The sequence below is a fragment of the Ostrea edulis genome, chromosome 1 (assembly GCF_947568905.1).
Source record: "Ostrea edulis chromosome 1, xbOstEdul1.1, whole genome shotgun sequence".
In the NCBI taxonomy this organism is placed as follows: Eukaryota; Metazoa; Mollusca; class Bivalvia; order Ostreida; family Ostreidae; genus Ostrea; species Ostrea edulis.
The window spans coordinates 74043219-74061991 of NC_079164.1; the positions used below are offsets into that span (position 1 = coordinate 74043219).

The 18773-nt window shown below is 34.1% G+C and overlaps 1 protein-coding gene across 1 annotated transcript; it reads right to left on the reverse strand.

Moving 5' to 3' along the window:
- Nucleotides 1-9983: 9983 nt before the first annotated feature.
- LOC130053260 (uncharacterized) lies at nucleotides 9984-18427 on the reverse strand. Its single transcript, XM_056160168.1, has 7 exons — nucleotides 18203-18427; nucleotides 17572-17693; nucleotides 16856-16985; nucleotides 15181-15336; nucleotides 14599-14715; nucleotides 13058-13684; nucleotides 9984-11842 (listed from the first exon to the last, which is right to left on the reverse strand). The coding sequence occupies exons 1-7, from the start codon at nucleotides 18425-18427 to the stop codon at nucleotides 11813-11815; spliced, it is 1407 nt and encodes a 468-aa protein (XP_056016143.1). The 3' UTR covers nucleotides 9984-11812.
- Between the last annotated feature and the right edge of the window lie 346 nt (nucleotides 18428-18773).

The following is an 18773-nucleotide window of genomic DNA, read 5'->3' on the forward strand; positions in this document are numbered from 1 at the left end:
TGATATGATGGACATGCCGTATCATTCACTGTGTCACGGTTTAGAGCTAGACGATAAGATGAATTTCAACAAGATTACGCCCCAGCCTAGGCTAATAACATTGACATGTAGTGGAGTGTAAAATATCCTAAGGACTCTGCCACCGCACGAAGTATGGAATTGTAGGAGACGGAGAACGTCGTCTGATAGCTTAAATATTGTGTCATACACTGAAATAACTAGTACTCAGATGAATAAGATTTCTGGTCGTTTCGGCCTTTTTTCAGTTCGGCCCCAAGTTTTTTCGGCCGTTAGGTAGTTTCGGCCTAACCCTAGTCGTTTCGGCCTAACCCTAGTCGTTTCGGCCTCACTTTTAAATACCTTTGTAATACCAATAAATTAAGTCTTTTTTTCTCATCTTGCTTACTATATCAAAATTTATATTCCTGTAAAGAATATAAGCCAAAAACTGTCCATTCTGTGAGAGAAAGAACTGGGTGAGGCCCGTAGGGCCGAGATCAGTTCTTTCTCTCGCAAAATGGACACTTTGAGGTTTATATCCTACTTAAAACATTACATCTTTTGTTCTAAGAATGGACAGGCTCAGGTAAACCCATTGACAATGATAATTATGAATAAAGCTATTTTTTTAATAATCTGACAATATAACCAGTCTTGCGTAGAAGTCTGTTTCTTTTGTTCACTTATTGGAGCCAAATTTTGATCTGAAAAGCAATTGTGTTTTCGAATATTTGGATGAGGAAATAATTAACGCCAGCCAAAAGAACCCAATGTGCCCATTTCGTGAAATGAAATTATTCATGAAAGCGAAAATAATAATTCAGAATTATGATATGCTAATAAAGAAAACACACCCCAAAAAAAAGCGTTGTGAAGAAGTTTTGGATTGTGCCTCTGAATCCAGCGAAATTCAAATACAGTATGGAAATATGTCTTTCAAATTTAAGTTTTGATGCGATATCATAATGACCAATGGAATTTAAAAAAATTGTGAATCTTAAAGTTGAAGTAGAAAATTCTACTAAGAGGAAATATCGTTTTAAGTGTTTCGGTGATTTTTCCGATATCTGTTTTGATTCTTACTTGTAAGGAATTTAAAATTGAATTTGTATCTCCATGACAAACGTATTGTCTTTCTCTTATTTTCAGCCTACCTGTAGACGTCTAATAAGTTATTGGGTTTATCTGACACTGTCCAATAAGTTGACAATTGCTGTCCATTATTTTTAAAGACCCAATTTTAAGTTGACACCCCCAAATTGTAAGCTGCCTGCCAATCAAACATTTAACAATAGATCTCAGGTGGAGTGACATCTGCAGACACTGTGGTCTGGGGCTACCCCAGAGAGGTGTTTTGATAACAATAACAGCCAGTATCTACAGGCATTCTTTAGATCTTGAGGAAGCCCAATATACCTGAGTTTTGATAGCAAATGACCTGTCCACAACTGCTATTTTCTTGTAATTCAATTGTTTTTAAAAAGGCCCCTGAACAATGCAATTTCAATAAAATTGTAATTTTCCCCCTCTATATACCTGTACATGTATTATAAATTACACAATCAGAAATTAAACAATAATTTACACAATAAGTTTTAAAACTTGTAACCTATTGAAATAATTTATGTCATCAATTTATGACACCTCTATATTTATAACAGAAATTATTCATTGAGTCAATGACAGAGAGAGAGAGAGAGAGAGAGAGGGGGGGGGGATGGATGTAGAATGTGTGTCAGCTACCCTCTGCAGAGGTCCCTGAGACAGGTCCTGCGTATATCAAAACTATAAAAAAGCATGGACAGGTAGATTTCTACCATGTTCTGCCTCTGTGTATTTCTTTGAGTGTCATGGGATATAGTAATTAACACCTTGGTAGACCCTGGCCACTCCAGGTAAATAACATCTGTTTAGATTAGGCTCCGCCTACATTTTCACTGACCGTATGGTCATGAGATGGGTCTTTAAGAACGGACAGTATAAATTTATCCATTCTTAAAAATAAAGGACAGCAATTGTCAACTTATTGGACACCTACAGGTAACCTTTTCACTACAAGTGGACTTTCTTGTATATAAAAGTCTAAAAAGACAAAGGATTGCATAACAAAAATGTTTTAATTGTTGTGTAAACTGTTATATATGTCTATGGTGTAAACAAGGAAGTCCACACCATCAAAGAAAATGATATGCCATTTACAGATTACATAAGCTTGTATTTTAAAAGCAAAAATGTCAAAACACATTATGATGCTGATTAAATTATAAACCGGTACCATCTGATGCAGTGAAAATATGAAAATAAGCCTTCAAAATATATATCCGGCTTTGAGAGACGTGCAGTGCGACGACCTAACATAGAAAGATGACAATATTCATTGGAGTTTGAGATTAAGATTGTGTTTTTAAGCCTAATCAACGTGTATTTTTGCACAATATTTCTGAATTGTCAGTATACATTAGGTCTATATATCCGATTTTTACAGTCCAGCAGATAGAGAAGTTCTATATATCGTCTGCTTTCTTTGGTGAAAAATTAAAAAGTTGTTGCAGATAATTTTTTTCTTGTTTTAATGTCGTTCTTGACAGATCTATAACGGTATATGCACTTCACTTCAAATATTCAACATTTCTCGAAAGAGAATACCCTAACGTCAAGTATTAAATGTATTTCCAAACATCGACTTGACACAATAATCACACACACACACCCCCTCCCCAATACAATCGTCTTGCATACCCATAAAGTCCAAAATAATTCAAAATAAGCCCTTTAAAAAAATAATACCCTCACTGGTTATTATAACAGAACTTATATAATAATCAGTGAGGGTATTTTTCTAAAGGGCTTATTTTGAATTACATGTATTTTGGACTTTATGGGTATGCAAGACGTTTTTGACATGCATTAGAAATATTTTCAACAAAAATTAATTAAATCAACTCATGTAGCTTATTCGATGAGGGGGGGGGGGGGGGGGGTCCTGAACCCAACCACCTGTGAGATCATCAAAGATGTGCATGTGGTAGATCTTAGGAATAAATAGGTTGATGCATTCCTGGCAAACAGTTAATTACTGCACTAATGCGAAGGGGAAATGTGAAAAAAGGTTTTTTTTTCGAAATTCCCGACTCAACCAAGTCATAAAGACTATGTAAACTGTGGATCCATCATTTGCGTAATGACAAGTTGAGGTTCAAGACATTTGTATGAAGAAACGTTTACCGTCTGCCTGCTCTGCGACTTGACTGAATGTCTTCTTTTCTCAATAATAATAATGTATGTGTGTATTATCTTCTACACATTGTGAGGACGTCCTCACTTCATAAGTTTTGTCGGCTAGAGAGAGAGAGAGAGAGAGAGAGAGAGAGAGAGAGAGAGATCACATCGGTTATCATTGAATATTTTAAACCCTTATAAATAGTATTACAAAATTCTACAGCAAATGGTGTTGGGTATCCTATGTCCTTAAATTGAAAATTGACGCACAACTAATTGTGTGGTCAATCATTAATTTACAAAACCGAAGAATTGGACATACACTGTACATGTACAACAATTTTGTAACATATTTCCATGCGTAAAAGTGTGAATCAGCTTCCCGGGAGGCCGTGACCGAATTTCAAGCATTGAAGCACGCGGACCTCGTGTATTACAATCAAGTTTTTAGTTCTCCAAGTCAATTTAGTATGGTTAAATAATTTTCCATGATACTTGACTCATTAATATTCATCAAAACTTGTAAATAAGATTTTAGAATTAATCACTCGTGTTTCTGTTGATCGACTTCTTTATTTGTATACAAAGTTGAACACGTTACATTTATGGTTAAAAAATAATTCATAATATGAATGTCTGATAGATATTCCCGGCTGGGAAAGAAAGAAATTATTGCTTTTTTAATCGTTTATTACATTTTTTCTGAACATTTACCTTAAATTTGTAAATTTATGGGGGGGGGGACGCCGCCCCCCCCCCCCCCTTAAATTCCGCCACTGATCTCACGGTGGGTATCAGGGACTAACTTTTTAGACAAGGCATTCTTCTTGTGTATTCGAAATACACATACACCGTGCCACGCCGTGTCCACGGACCATTTTACACCGTGTGTTGGGGAATACTCGTGGTCTCTACTGTAGATTTTATTATCAACATTATTGTATTCACCCGTAAAATTACTAACTGAACCTAACATACACTAACTACGCAAATAACATATCAGTTTACAGGTATAGTACCTGGCCATGAGTCATGATTGTTTATTTTTTCACTAAATATATTTCATTGAAAAAATGCCTTTTTGAATAAGCTTAGTGTAGTATCACTTAAATTGTGGCTAATTTTTATAGATATACTAACCAAAAAAAAAACACAGTTGTTTGTAGTTTCTTCACATGATTTCAAAGTGATTTTTAATATCGATAGGTTTTGCGGTGAAATCACATGTCAAATGCTAAATTGAAATTTTACGGCACAAGTTAAGAAATCATTATATTTCGATGTTAAAAAGTTTGCCTTGATGATTTCAAAAGCTATTCTCAATCATCATGGTATCACAATTTGCTAAGCATCATGGAAAAGAAAATTTGAACAATTTTTCATATATTTCATAATCTTTTCTAACACTAGGCCTACTTCCAATTATTTCCTCATCATACAAAATTTCCTCCTCATTAAAGTCTCAAAAGCTTACGAACAGCTTCCATTCAACAAACAACAATAGCATAAATTCATTACACATCTATATTAACAAAAACAACATCACATTGTCGGTATTTTGTCGCTTACGAAACTTGGGCCGAAACGACTAGTTATCTGAGGCCGAAACGACAAGAGGCCGAAACGACAATAGGCCGAACGAACCTAGGGCCGAACTGTAAAAAGGCCGAAACAACTTGCATCGGATGAATAATACTCATCACAGGCCAGATTACTGTCCCCTGCTTAGTTTTAACATTATAACCTGTGTCTGAAATCCCTGATATCTCTAGCTATACTACATTCCTCCCCATTTTAAAGAATTTTGGTTATTAGATTAGCCCATCGTCTCAAGTCACGGTCCGGAGTCCGCATTTCACGTCTTCTGCATGCCGATGACCTTGTTCTTTTATCCAATACCAAATCAGATCTCCAACATAAACTAAATATCCTTCATGATTACTGTAGCGGGTGGTGTCGATAATAATAATAATAATGTCCTTTATTTAAACAGGATAGCACAATTAGTTTAAAACTAGTTTACATTGTGGTCCTGAAAACATATATACAGACAGCAGTATTATACAGATACAATATAAAATAGTATATAAAGGTATGCTGTATACATACATGTATGCTATTTACATATTTAAAACTGAAAATAAAACAAAATAAATAAATAAACAAATGAAAATAAAACTGAAAATAATCAAAAACAAATCTATATGGTTAACTTTTAATTTCCCGAATGAAAAAAAATTCTAAGATAAGCGGATTTAAAAAATACGAAAGCTGGATAGTCTCATATATATTTGAAAAAGTAAAAAAAAAAAATTAGCTCGTTATAACAAGTTAGTATCTGTAATAACGATTTAATATCTCGTTATAACGAGTTAATTATCTCGTTATAACGAGTTATATAATTATCTCGTTATAACGAAATAATTAACTCGTTATAACGAGATATTAAATCGTTATTACGAGATACTAACTCATTATAACGAGTTAAGTATCTCGTTACAACGAGTTAGTATCTCGTTATAACGAATTAGTATCTCGTTATATAACGAGTTAAGTATCTCGTTATAACGAGTTAAGTATCTCGTTATAACGAGTTAATTATCTCGTTATAACGAGTTAGTATCTCGTTATAACGAATTGATTATCTCGTTATATCGAGTTAGTTATCTCGTTATAACGAGTTAAGTATCTCGTTTTAACGAATTGGTATTTATGGAGGTCCTGCACTATCCAAAATTTCGACAAACTGATTAGAAATTATTTGAATTGCATATGATTATTTCATAATGACTTTATTTTATTTGTCGTAAAGATGACAAGAAAATGTTAGTTATTGCTTCAAACAAATTAACATGTGATGATTCATTTTTTTCTGCTCAACAAAAATACTTACTTTCCCTTGTCAAGAATAAATGTAAATTGTGTCGTTTTGATAACAAGTCGAGTAAATACAACAATGCTTTGGCAAAATATTTGAGCTAATTTCATATTTGAGCAAAAATCAACCAGCCTAGATGCTGATGATTCTTTTGAGAATATAGATATATTTATACATCTTATGCAAGCTTGTCCCCTTCCCCCTTTTTAACAGCGTTGATTTACCGTTATTTTCTACATTAAAAACTTTCTTTGCAATCCAAAGTAAGATAGTAGTATCGAGTGTTAAGGATGTAGGCTTGAACAAGTAGAGGTAAAGAACGTTGACGGTCACAGCCGTGAACCCTATATCTGTAAGAGATACAAGACCCCGATGGTCTATCATGTCAGATACGGGACTGGCACGATCCGCGTAGCGGCGAGTGATCAGTCCCGTATCTGACATAATAGACCATCGGAGTCTTGTATCTTACTTAAAATATTGTTCTATCTAAAACAGTACTTCTCATAATATTGGCCTTCTCTTAATAATACTGGACTATGTTCAGTACAGTATGAAAAATAAAGTACTGTCAAGACAAAGAACTAACGTCACAACAATGTTTTAATGATCAGGTAAACAAGTAATCTGTGGTTGAAATTACTATGTAAAGAACGTCCTACCAATTGATATAATGAATTGAACTCGTGTAGAAAAGGACGAATGCTCGCTTAACTCCGCCCCGATCCCCTCTGTTTACAATATTGTGGGTGTGCTTTCACTTGCCCCCACCCCATCCCGGATTTTAAAGTTTGGATTTTCATTCATTTTGTTTGTCAAGAATTACATGTATAGACAATTGTGACGTCAACTTCTCAGAAGATTACCCCTTCCACTTCTCTCACTTTGAAAACAGTTCTACGTGCTTGAATTATCAATCCACCAATAAATAATAGAATCATTCATGGGTCAAATGCTGTCTGATGTGTTTCATACCAATTGTTAGGTTATTCTTGACGCGTGGATTCTGACTACGGATTTCTCCGTTTACCTGGTCAAGATATAGTGCTCTTGGCGGATGTGACCGGTCGGCAGGAGGGTGCTTACTCCTCCTAGGCACCTGATCCCACCTCTGGTATATGCAGGGGTCCGTGTTTGCCCATTTTTTAAATTTGTATTCCTTATAGGAGTTATGAGATTGATCACTGTTCGTTATCTTCACCTTTTCATGAAGATAGAGTAGGTAGCAGGACATACATGTATCTGTCTTGCAAAGAAAATTAATACTACATGTACTTTAAATTTATGCTTTTAATAGACGCAAGCCGACAGCAGCTTGGATTTATTTATGTTTTATCACCATAAAAAGGTATAACCGATAAGTAATATATAACAGTGCGACATTTAACTCTGGACATGACAAAAGTCCGGACTTTCGCCAACCCTTTTATCAAGGATACAAGTATATCCTTCACAAAAAATGATTGGATTTTCTGCCCTCAAGACATTCACCAAAATTTACACCTGTAATTGTTGTAGTTTTTAAGATATTTCACCTGAAATCATAAAATCCCATGGGATTATTGTGGGATTTTCACTCCTATCAGCTGTCCCATGAAAAATCCTATGGGAGAAATTAATCTTCTGGGATTTTTTCTCCTATAGGATTAAAACTCCCATTTTAAACTTGTTAATGGGATGAAATGTTCCATTAATGAAAAATAGGAGAAAATATCCTATTTGTACTTGAAGTTGGAGGAAATATCCCAAATAAAAGACAGGATAGGAGTTTTTCTCCCATGAATATTGATACTAAAGAAAAATGTTAAGGAATTGTGAAGAGTTTTGAGCTTCTATTTTGAAGTCATAAAATAGGATTGGTTTTACAGATGGTATTAGCACCTATATGTTTAATGACCTGGATTTTCTTTCAATAGATAAAAATCCTGGAAGTTTACATTCAGTTTAAAATCAGGGACCTATAACGTTAGTATATAGGTCCCTGAAAAAATACAACCCCTCACCCAAGAGTTTAAATACTTTATCATGATAATTCACTCCCTAAGCCATATTAGCTTTGCACTGCGATAGCAACAGAATGTTATGTTGTTAAAATGACAATGCACGATTTGGTCAATCGAGTGAATTCCATTGTTGAAATATTCTAAACTCTGTACTAATCAATCTGACTAAAGTACAGACCTTTATTATTATATATATATATAATAATAATATAGGCTGGTCTGTACTTTAGTCAGATTGTGTACTAATCATACATTGTTCAACGTGTCACAACCACAGATGCTTATTTACTTTAACTTATGCTATATAACATGTAACTTAAAAATAAGTGTACGAATTACGAAAAAAAGTGCTACTTGTCCGTGTTAAAAACATAATATCACTATATAGTTTGTTGCCGATTGTTTTCAGTATATTCTACCTGCTTACACTTGCTGCTAGATGTTCAGTGAACCAAATCAGACATCTCACTAAAGATTCTCGCTGATTTTTGACAGAGAATCGTTTTACAACATGTATGCTTCGGTTCTGTCTTCGCTTCGTTGACAATCGCATTCACCTCATCATTTCAATGTCCTTTTTTAACCTGTTGCATAGTGTTACCTCAAGCATTGTAAAGACTTTGACAGTATGCGAATACACGGTTTACAGACATTCTGGCCCTAGACATGCCCGACCCTGGATGTTTTAATCCAAGAACAAGTACGGCTCAAACTCTCATCATGAAAATTTTTCTTTAAAAAAGGTTGTTTTTATGTGTGTTTATATACTTACTGAGGTAAGTTTGTCTTAACATGGGTGGACCCAGAAAATCTGCAAAGGGAGTTGCAACCCAAATTTGGACCTTTTCCACCCTAAAAATGGGGATGAGGGTTTGATGACCGGTTAATGCTGACTTTTTTTCAAAAGCTGTCAAAAAAAAGAAGGGGGGGGGGATCCCATTTTTAAGATCCACTTACATATACACATAATATTGTTTCCCAAAATACCTCTCCATATCATCTTTCTATATCATCTTTCAACTTCATCAGATTCAAGTGATGCATTTAACAATACACCAAGATTACAGGCTGGGGTTACTAGATACATATAACTTTTCTATAGCACTAGATATGCTACTAACGAGTTCTTCATAGATGCATAACTAGGCTTTGCTATAAGTCTTTTAAGTTAAATTGAGTAATAAGTATAACAATTACTTAATCGCATGAGTGTGTCCTGAGTTAAAACTTAAGTTATTCAATGTATAATGACCAATTTCATATTTAGTAAATGGATGGTGGACTTTTTGTGATCATGGTATCATTTTGAAGGGCTTAATTATCAAATAAAAATACTCCCCATAGAAATTTCAAGTATTTTGTTTACTGCTCGGTTTATTTCACCAAGAGTTTTACATCAAAGTCTATGGGAAGAGCATGTTTTAATAAAATATCATTCAAACAAATCATATTTTCATACTAATCTCTTGGTAGAAAGTTACATTTACCTTCTCTTTATGAAAATATGAAATAAAAGTAAACATTTACCACATAAATTTTCAGAAAATTAATTTTTTACTTTAGCAAAGGGTAGGTAACTCTTCAAAAAAGTTCGAGTGCAAAACGGTCAGCTTCTAATCATTTACCAGTCATATACTTCACTTTCATCATTGTTTAACAATAAATATTCATGTTGATTTTAGAAATCCTTCAAAATTGCTCATTATCCTTTTGTTATACAGTGTGATGCACATAAGATACCTTTCCAGACTCATTGATTTATTATAATTTCAGCATATGGTACATTAATCCAATTGAACCTCGTCTGTTTTCTATATAGTAATCATGAACCACATAATGTATTGCATCAGACAAATTACTGAAAATACAACAATATAAGGCAGTTGAATTTATAAAACTTTCAATTTATTACATGAATGCATACATATGCTAACCCAGTGGTTTACATCATCTGTAGCATATATACATTTTTTAATAGTTATCAATTCATGCAAAGTTTCTAAAATGTCTCATTGACTAATAAGGACACTTGATAAGAAATGGCTGCGTATGTTTGTTTATTTTATGGCTTAGTTTACTGAAATTCCTGAAGAAAATTATGAAGAGACTTGTAAATTTTCTATGATGTTTAAAAGTTGAAATTTATTACCCCTCCCCTAATATAACTATATAAATTTCTCCCAAATTTTTGGATTTCAATTACAATGAGAAATCATGGGGATAGGTTACATTCCATACCGTATTCATATCAATTATAAAAATAATAATGTGTAGTTTTCACCTTCATAATTTTTTTTACAACAGCAATGGTTTGTAGCAAATGCTGTTAACTTAGAAACTATATTTAGTGACTAGATGGACTTGTAAAATTTTCAAATCACAATGTTTGACAAAAAGGGAATGTTGTCATGAAATAATTAAAGAGCTTAGAAATAATCACTTTGACCTCAGTCCTGAAATAATATACAAATCCTACACATTCATTATTCCAACGAAGAGACATGTATTTAATCTATCTATTTTCATAACAAGAAATATCAATTGAAAATAGCAAGTGTTGTTGCTGAAAGAGTTAAAAAATGGTTCATTACATTTCAGCTTCAAAACACCATCATATGAATTGGTTTAGAAAATAAATCATATAAATAACAATATAGCTTTGGAAAGCACTAATATACATGTCAAAATTATTAACATATCTACAATTCAATCATTATATGTACAGTTATCAAAATATTTACAGTACAAAGAAATACATTAAAAATTTGTGTGCTCCCTTTTTCTGACAATTAAAACTCCTGTATGAATACATGTACTCTCATATTTTCAAAATATGTACCACAACATTCAAAGTTCATTATGTAAGTTATGGTAAAATGGAAAATTGGGGAACCAGGATAGGAATGGTTGAAAATCAACTACTATTCCAGTAGAGACTAGACCAGGAAAAAAGGAGAAAATTATAATTAGGTTTAAATCTTTAACCAAGTCAATAAACTGTGACATGTAGGTGATCATGAATAATGTTGCTATATTGTTGTATTACTTTGCTAAAAGTTTTAATGAGTGTACTACTCTTATCTACAGAGATAAGAAACTTTGATGTAAACAAACAATTCATGCTATTTTTCTAAGTCCAAGAGCCATAGCTTAATGAAAAAACAAGGGACTGAGATGAAATTCGAACTCGATCTGTAACTTGATATGATGGCAAAGGAATGTACCAAATATCAAATGAATATCTACAAGCACAGCCAAAACAAGTCTGGAAAACGGATAATTCATGCTATTTTTCTAAGTCCAAGGGCCATAACTATGTGAAATAAATCAACGGACCAAGACGAATATCAAACTTTATCTGTAACTTGTTATGGCAAAGCAACATACCATATATAAAATAAATATCTGCAAGTACAGAGAAAAAAGCACGGACAGATAATATTATATCTAATCTATAGAAAACTAAAGAGGTAAATGAACAAAAATGTTAAATAGTTATAGAAAGGAATTTATCAGTGTGTAATAACAATAATGAAAATCACATTTAATTTCAAATGACTAAGCAATGTCTAATGTTAATTTCCCTTTGCTTCAAAATGCCAATGCCAAAGCATAATATATGTGTATCAAATACAAAATATATCACAAATATCTTAATTAGAAGACAGAAATTATGTTTGTCCTTTTCGCCCATCTTGGTAACACTGGCACCCTATCTGGTTTTTCTTTTCACAACTCTGACCTGCAAATAAGGAAGAAATATAGCATGGAATCAAACTGTTATGTATACATTTAATACATGTATATCCCCTCCCAGAATTATGTGCATATATATGAATGCATGTTTCATTCTATGTGTATGTAATTGTGTGACGACTATAAGAATACTGTAATACTTTGCTTTATTATATACCCATCAATGTATCGTTCGTTGATACTGTGGATTTCACAGCGTGTGATCCGGTTTTCCGGATCACCACGCTGTGGTTTTCTGATTCCGTCACAATGCATCAACGCAACGTTATTTGTGGAAAATATTGACCGCGTCACAAAACAAAACTACGTACACAAAACATAATTTCATGGTATGTCTGTGTTTTTGATAATTTGGATTACATTTATCATCTTATAAATGTGGATTTAAAATGCAGAAGTGAGTATATAATAAATTTATCATTATTACAATAACTTGATCCGAAGAGTTGGATCACGTCTCGTTGACAGGCGCGGATCATCAGATCAAACTCGACGCTTCGCTTCTCGTGTGATCTGATGATCCGCGCCTGTCAACTCGACCTGATCCGACTCTTCGGATTAAGTTACTGTAGTAATAATATATATACCTCATATCTATATTCATGACACCAATGATTAAAACAGAAACAATATATCTACACATTCCAAAATATAATGCCTGTTATCTGATATATAATTGCAAAATGATCTTTAATAGCTAGGCTTTCATCACAACCACTGAATTTACTCCATGTCATTATTCTGTTGGCTAAGTTACTAATTTACTCTATATTTGAATCAGAATGTCTTCTCTCAACAAACTTTTTTGTTAAAAGCATTTATAAACTGTAAAACTCTGTTTAGATTCCTAAAAGAGAGTCCTTAACTCAAATTTATAGTGCCAGTAAGATGAAGACAAACAAATCAAAACAAGAGGCCCACAGGCCTTATTAGCCACCTGAAAATCAGTTACAAGTTAATGTCAACATTCTTGTTCTGCATATCTAAGCTTAATTCTAATAATCACCAACAGTATAAAACAATACTTATATGCTTCCGAAAATGGCCATACTGATGAAAGACTTTACATAATATAATATAGACAATAATCAATTTAATAGTTTAAGTGACGAGTTTACTCTGATTCACGACCTAAAATCATATTAAGTCAAGCGTAATATTGTATATGATTATTCTTATAACCAGTTAACAGTTCACTTACAACAGATTCCTTTGAAAGGTTGGAGACATGCTGGCCCAAAACTGTCATTGTTGAATAGAAATCTCCATCTTCTGGAGGAACTTGATAAGGATTGAAAGAAGAAGCCTTGGGGGTACAGGGGATGTTCATGATCTTTTCCGACCTTAAATGTTCCTTCCACCAACTGATGTGTTCGTCGCTTAACTTCCCTCCTGCCTGCCATTTTCTAAGGTCTGTCATCATCAAGTCAAAAGCCCTGGACCCCTTCTCTGCTACTAAATGAAGTTGTTCCGGGTCCAGGTTATACGCTTCAGCCAGTTGGGTTATGTCTACTGTTTTGTATTCAGCAGCTTTATAAGGCCATTCCTTATACCCCATCAGAACTTTCCCATGGTCCTCCTTAAATCTAAATATGTGTGGACTGCTGTGGCCAGTAAGCGAGACTGGGGATGCCATTCCCAACTTCCTGTAGTCCCAGAGCCCATTCAGATGCATAATCATCGGTATAGGATGATATGCATCCTTCATCAGACTCTGGAGCACAGGAAGTGTAGGGATGGACTTCCCAGATAAGTGGACGGACAGTCTTGAAAACATCTGGTCCACATCCTCATGTGTATGACCAACCATTAGGAAAGACAGCTTAATCTGAAAATTTAACACAGATTTAGGAGTGATTGATATGTTCAACATAAAAAGAAGTTTGAAATAAACCCTACAATAAGAGGCTTATAGACCTTAATAGCCATCGAATAACAGACATATCTGTTCAATGGACTTCTAAATCCAGCATAAAGTTATCTGAATATTACACTTTTACAATGTACAGTAGAACATGGATACAGCAAATACCCGCCTCCTCATACTGAATTTATGCTTACAACCAGAAGATTTTCATTCTCTTATTTTGATACATATCCAGTGCGCATGACCTTTAACCTTTTGACCCCAAAATCGATAGGGAACATCTTCATCCCATGGGTAGTTTATATGTATGATATGGTGACTGTAGGTGGAAAGGATAACGCTTTAGAGCCCGGAAACCATATTGCTACTTCAATGTCCAGTGCACTTGACCTTTGACCTTTTGACCCCAAAATCAATAGGGAACATCTTCATCCCATGGGTAATCCATATGTCTGATATGGTGACTGTAGGTGTAAAGGATAATGCTTTAGAGCCCGAAAACCATATTGCTACTTCAATGTCCAGTGCGCTTGACCTTTGACCTCTTGACCCCAAAATCGATATGGAACATCTTCATCCCATGGGTAGTCCATATGTATGATATGGTGACTGTAGGTGGAAAGGATAACGCTTTAGAGCCCGGAAACCATATTGCTACTTCGATGTCCAGTGTGCTTGACCTTTGACCTTTTGACCCCAAAATCGATAGGGAACATCTTCATCCCATGGGTAGTCCATATATATGATATGGTGACGGTAGGTGAAAAGGATAATGCTTTAGAGCCCGAAAACCATTGCGTCTACAGACGGATGGACAAACGGACAGACAGACGGACAACCCGATTCCAGTATACCCATTAAACAAATATGCTTACCTTCTTGAAAATTTTCCTCTGCACCAAATTGGCCAGGAACCCCATTAAGATGAAATTCTTATTATCCTTTGCAGAATTGTCTGCTTGTATGTATAAAGTAGGTGGGAGGGAATTTTCCTGAAAATTGAAAGTGAATATATTGAACAACTGGAAATGGCAATCTAATTTTGTAATTTTAAATTTAAATCAGGGAGTATTTTAATGAAGGAAACACCACTCTGAAGTTGTAGTTAAAGGAGTATCAGATCATAAAATGGTAAATCTAACATTGATTTTCATGGATGAACTTGACCTCTAAAAGTCAAAGGTTTTTTTTATCTTGTTTCTACAGTTCAACAAGTATCATTCATCATCAATGGTTCTATATAATGTATAAATATGCCCCATACTAAACCTGGGCCCATGACCTGAATTAACTCGAATCTGCACTACATGTCAATGCTAGCATATCAAAATGACTAATCATAACCCTGCTATGAAAGAATGGCAGACAATGAATGAACAAGCGATCAGAAAAACTCAATTGAGCTTAGAGCTCAGGTGAGCTAATAATATATGTATAATGTACATTCTGTACTGTACCTCTGAAATATCATTCAGGACCTCAAGGAGACAATTGATGGTGATGTTACAGTCCATCCCAAATTTGTCTGTCCATGTAAATATATAGGACTTCTTTTGCCCATGCGCTAGTACGCCAGTGACATGGTGGTGTAGTCGTGTCAAATTTGCATCTCCCTGTGAAAAATTAAACAATGTATTTCTTAAATTGACTAACCAAGCACTTTATACAAGGATATGCAGGCATTTTTTAGGGTCTGTAGGGGTCTGAAATAAGGTCCCATTCCCAATGCTAAAAGGCAGGTATTTTTCCCATTTTTGCTTTGAAATTCCTAAACAATGAAACCAAATCCAGCAGGGTAGCCTAATCATTTATAAATCTTCACACTCCCCCAGATTACAATTTTTGCTTCAGAATTCTTAAGTAAACCTAATTTTTTGGCCTCTGCTTATTTGAATGCGGTAAACTTTGACCAAATTGAAAGTCAGAAGGAGCCGAATTATACCTTAAGGTTGATCAATCCTCATGTGATGTCATAAGTTTTTGCAAAATCTTTATCTAATTAAATTTTGTGCGTGATTGAAATATATCTTTCAGAGGAATTTTATTCACTGAATAAGATAAAAAAAATTGGTAAACTTTTGATACTGAAAAAGTTTACCAAATTTTTCCATAGATAATCAATTATTTATAGGTAATGTTTAAAATGTTGTCGAGGGCAATAACTCCTATGCTGGAATTTCTTCTACTGCATGTCTATGTCACGATTTCCCTAATATCCACAATAAATTTTTATATATCTATGAATTATCAGTTTTCTTACACTATTGACATTTAAATTTTTTCCTTTCAACAAGTTTCTATTAATTTTCACCATTCTGTTTAACTAAAATGTGTGATTTTTTATGTTGATATATACTCCTGTTTTTGTATGTCCGACATATTTAAAAAGGTGGCAACATTTTCTACGGTTATTGATTAGATTAAACTATATTGAGTGGAAATTAATAGTTTTTCCACTTTTAACCATCAATATTGAGAAGTCACATGAGGACTGACCCACGTTAAAGCACTTTGAATTGAATTTTTCCCCATTTCTTTGTACATGAAACATTTTTTCCCAATTTCAAGCAAATGTCACTCTTTTTCCCAATCCGAAAGGCCCTGGCCCCTGAAATCAAGACCTTAAAAAACTCTGATATGTTTGCTCCATTTACTATTGTTTTTAGAAGCTGAATTCAAGGCTGTGCAATGTAATGAGGCAGAATTCTTTCCTTTCTAACACAACTGCAAGTGTTTGTTATTATGCTTGAATTCAGAATTTAAAAAACTAAATAATGAGGCAAGGAATGAATTTATAGCATTTTATTATTTTTTCTTTATCACTTTTGGATGATAAGTCAATTTTAGCTGAACTTTACCATTTGGTGGAAAAGAAGTAAAAAATGTGACACCTTTAAATGCAGATATACCTAATGGCAAACAGATCTCCAACATAGTACGAATCATGCACTTTGGTCAGACCTTTTGAAGTTTCATTTCATGTGACCTAAGAGCATGTATTTTCCATATTCAAATAATTTTCTAGGATTTTATATGGCATCCACTGTTATATGTTTCCCACCATCAGCTTTTTACAGTGGCTAGTCCAAAGTAAATACGAGATATCTGTAGTTTGTGAAGTTTAAAACTAACCTTATGGTAGGTTGGAAAACGTGGCAGATTTGTCTTCGACTGGTCCATATTGTCGATGATGATCGAGATATATTTCTTCTTGTTTTCCACTGCTTTCTTAGCATGTTTGTAGTACTTTTCCCTTGCAATTCTGTAAACAATAAATGAAAATAAATACTGAAATCAAAAACTGAAAATTGATACCCAATTCAGAACAGATACCTAATAAGTGAAAAAAGAGTGTGCCAAGATTAGGGATAGATATAACTACACAAAGATCCTGGGTTGATGTCTTCAAGGTGTGAACACATTTAAGGAGGGAGAAATGTGACAATCAGACAGCATCAATCAGTGCTGAGCATAGGCCTACATTTTGCAGCCCTTCACCGGCAATGGTGACGTCTCCATATGAGTGAAAATAATATAAAATCAATCAACTCAACCGATCATCATTGCCCAGATAGCTCCATTAGCAGACCACCCTACTGGACATTCAACCTCAGAGCCTGGGATCAAATCAATTAAAATTCCTGCAATTCAATCATCAATCTTTGTTAGGGTCAGTTGATTAATCTCTTGTATCTTCATTTGGCAAAGTGGTGAAACTTGCTTTCAAGTCACAACCATTGACATATTTCTATAATAGTGTCCAAGATAAAAATTGTAGCATGCATGGATAAATCTAGATAGTTATTCTTTAAATAGAATTTACCTGATTTATGATAATTTACACATACCGGGCAACTAGCAAGTGAGCTTTTTTCTGCTTCTCAAGAACAACAAGCTGTTCTTTGGTGAGCTTTTGGGTTTTCAACTGCTTTATCATGGCACATTCTTTACATTCCGTGAATGTGGTTCTCTAAAAAAAAAAAGGATAACATACTTGTATTACGCACTTGCTTCAGAGTATTAAAAAAACACTATCAATTTTCAATCACATGAGAATGTAGCTCTTTTTAAACTGCAGCAATTATCGTGTTCCCCAAGCTAAGTTTGGAAACATTTTGTTTTTAGTGTTTCTTATTATCATTAATCTTATTATTCTTGCTTCATTTTGATTAGATAACACTAAAATGTCAAAAATACAAAAACTGTATGTAAAATGATTGTGTAGAAGCTCAATGACACCAATTTTAAAAGGGGGATGTTTGGGGAACATATATAATGGTCCCCTTTACAATTAGAACTTGTTACAATTGCAATGAAGATTAACTTTACTTTACATTTGTACTACCGGTATATTTGGTGAAAATCCAACATAGCTCTGACAAGAAAACTCTATTTCTCATTTTTGGAAGGAGAGGTGCATATACATGAATACCACTATTCTCAAGGTTTGTAAAGTTTAGAACTGAACAATATAAATACCTCAGATGCCTTCATCTCTGGATATCTCTCTTTCCAAACCCTCTGGAAATGTCTATAGCAGAATGGTTTATCGTGTTCCTTGACATATTCTTCATATGCATTTTTCTGGGATAAACATGTGGGCAGCATGATGCATGGTTTATCAGGCTGTTTCTCTCCTTGCTTTGTTGCCAGATTGTTTAGGAAGTTGGTAGCTTCAGCACTCCTCTTGTGGCCATAAACCATGCCAGTCCTTGCATCTATTGGTGGTGAAATGGCAGATTTATATCCTATGTACCTGTATATAAGGTAAAATTTATTAACATTACTTATATAAAAAGCAATACCCCCCCCCCCTTTCCTTTACTCCCATGAGATATTATTTAACCTTTAAGGTCACTCCAGAAATGAGAGAATTAAAAAATATAAACTTTGTTTTATAATGTATTACTGGGGTCCTGGAGACTTGGATTATTTTATTCTATTGATGAATAATTAATTTCATTGGCAGCATAACCCAAAATGTTGTGATCTTTGTGCTGTTTTCTGCATGGTCAAATCATGGCCCTTGTAATATTGAAAAGTTTTTTAA

Excerpts from the sequence above, each read along its gene's own strand:
- LOC130053260 (XM_056160168.1), bottom strand. The coding sequence starts at position 18,427 with ATGGTTTATGGCCACAAGAGGAGTGCTGAAGCTACCAACTTCCTAAAC. Across the intron at positions 17,694-18,202 it reads CAGAGATGAAGGCATCTGAG|AGAACCACATTCACGGAATG; the intron begins GTATTTATATTG and ends TTTTTTTTTTAG. Across the intron at positions 11,843-13,057 it reads ACCTTTCAAAGGAATCTGTT|GTCAGAGTTGTGAAAAGAAA; the intron begins GTAAGTGAACTG and ends CCTTATTTGCAG.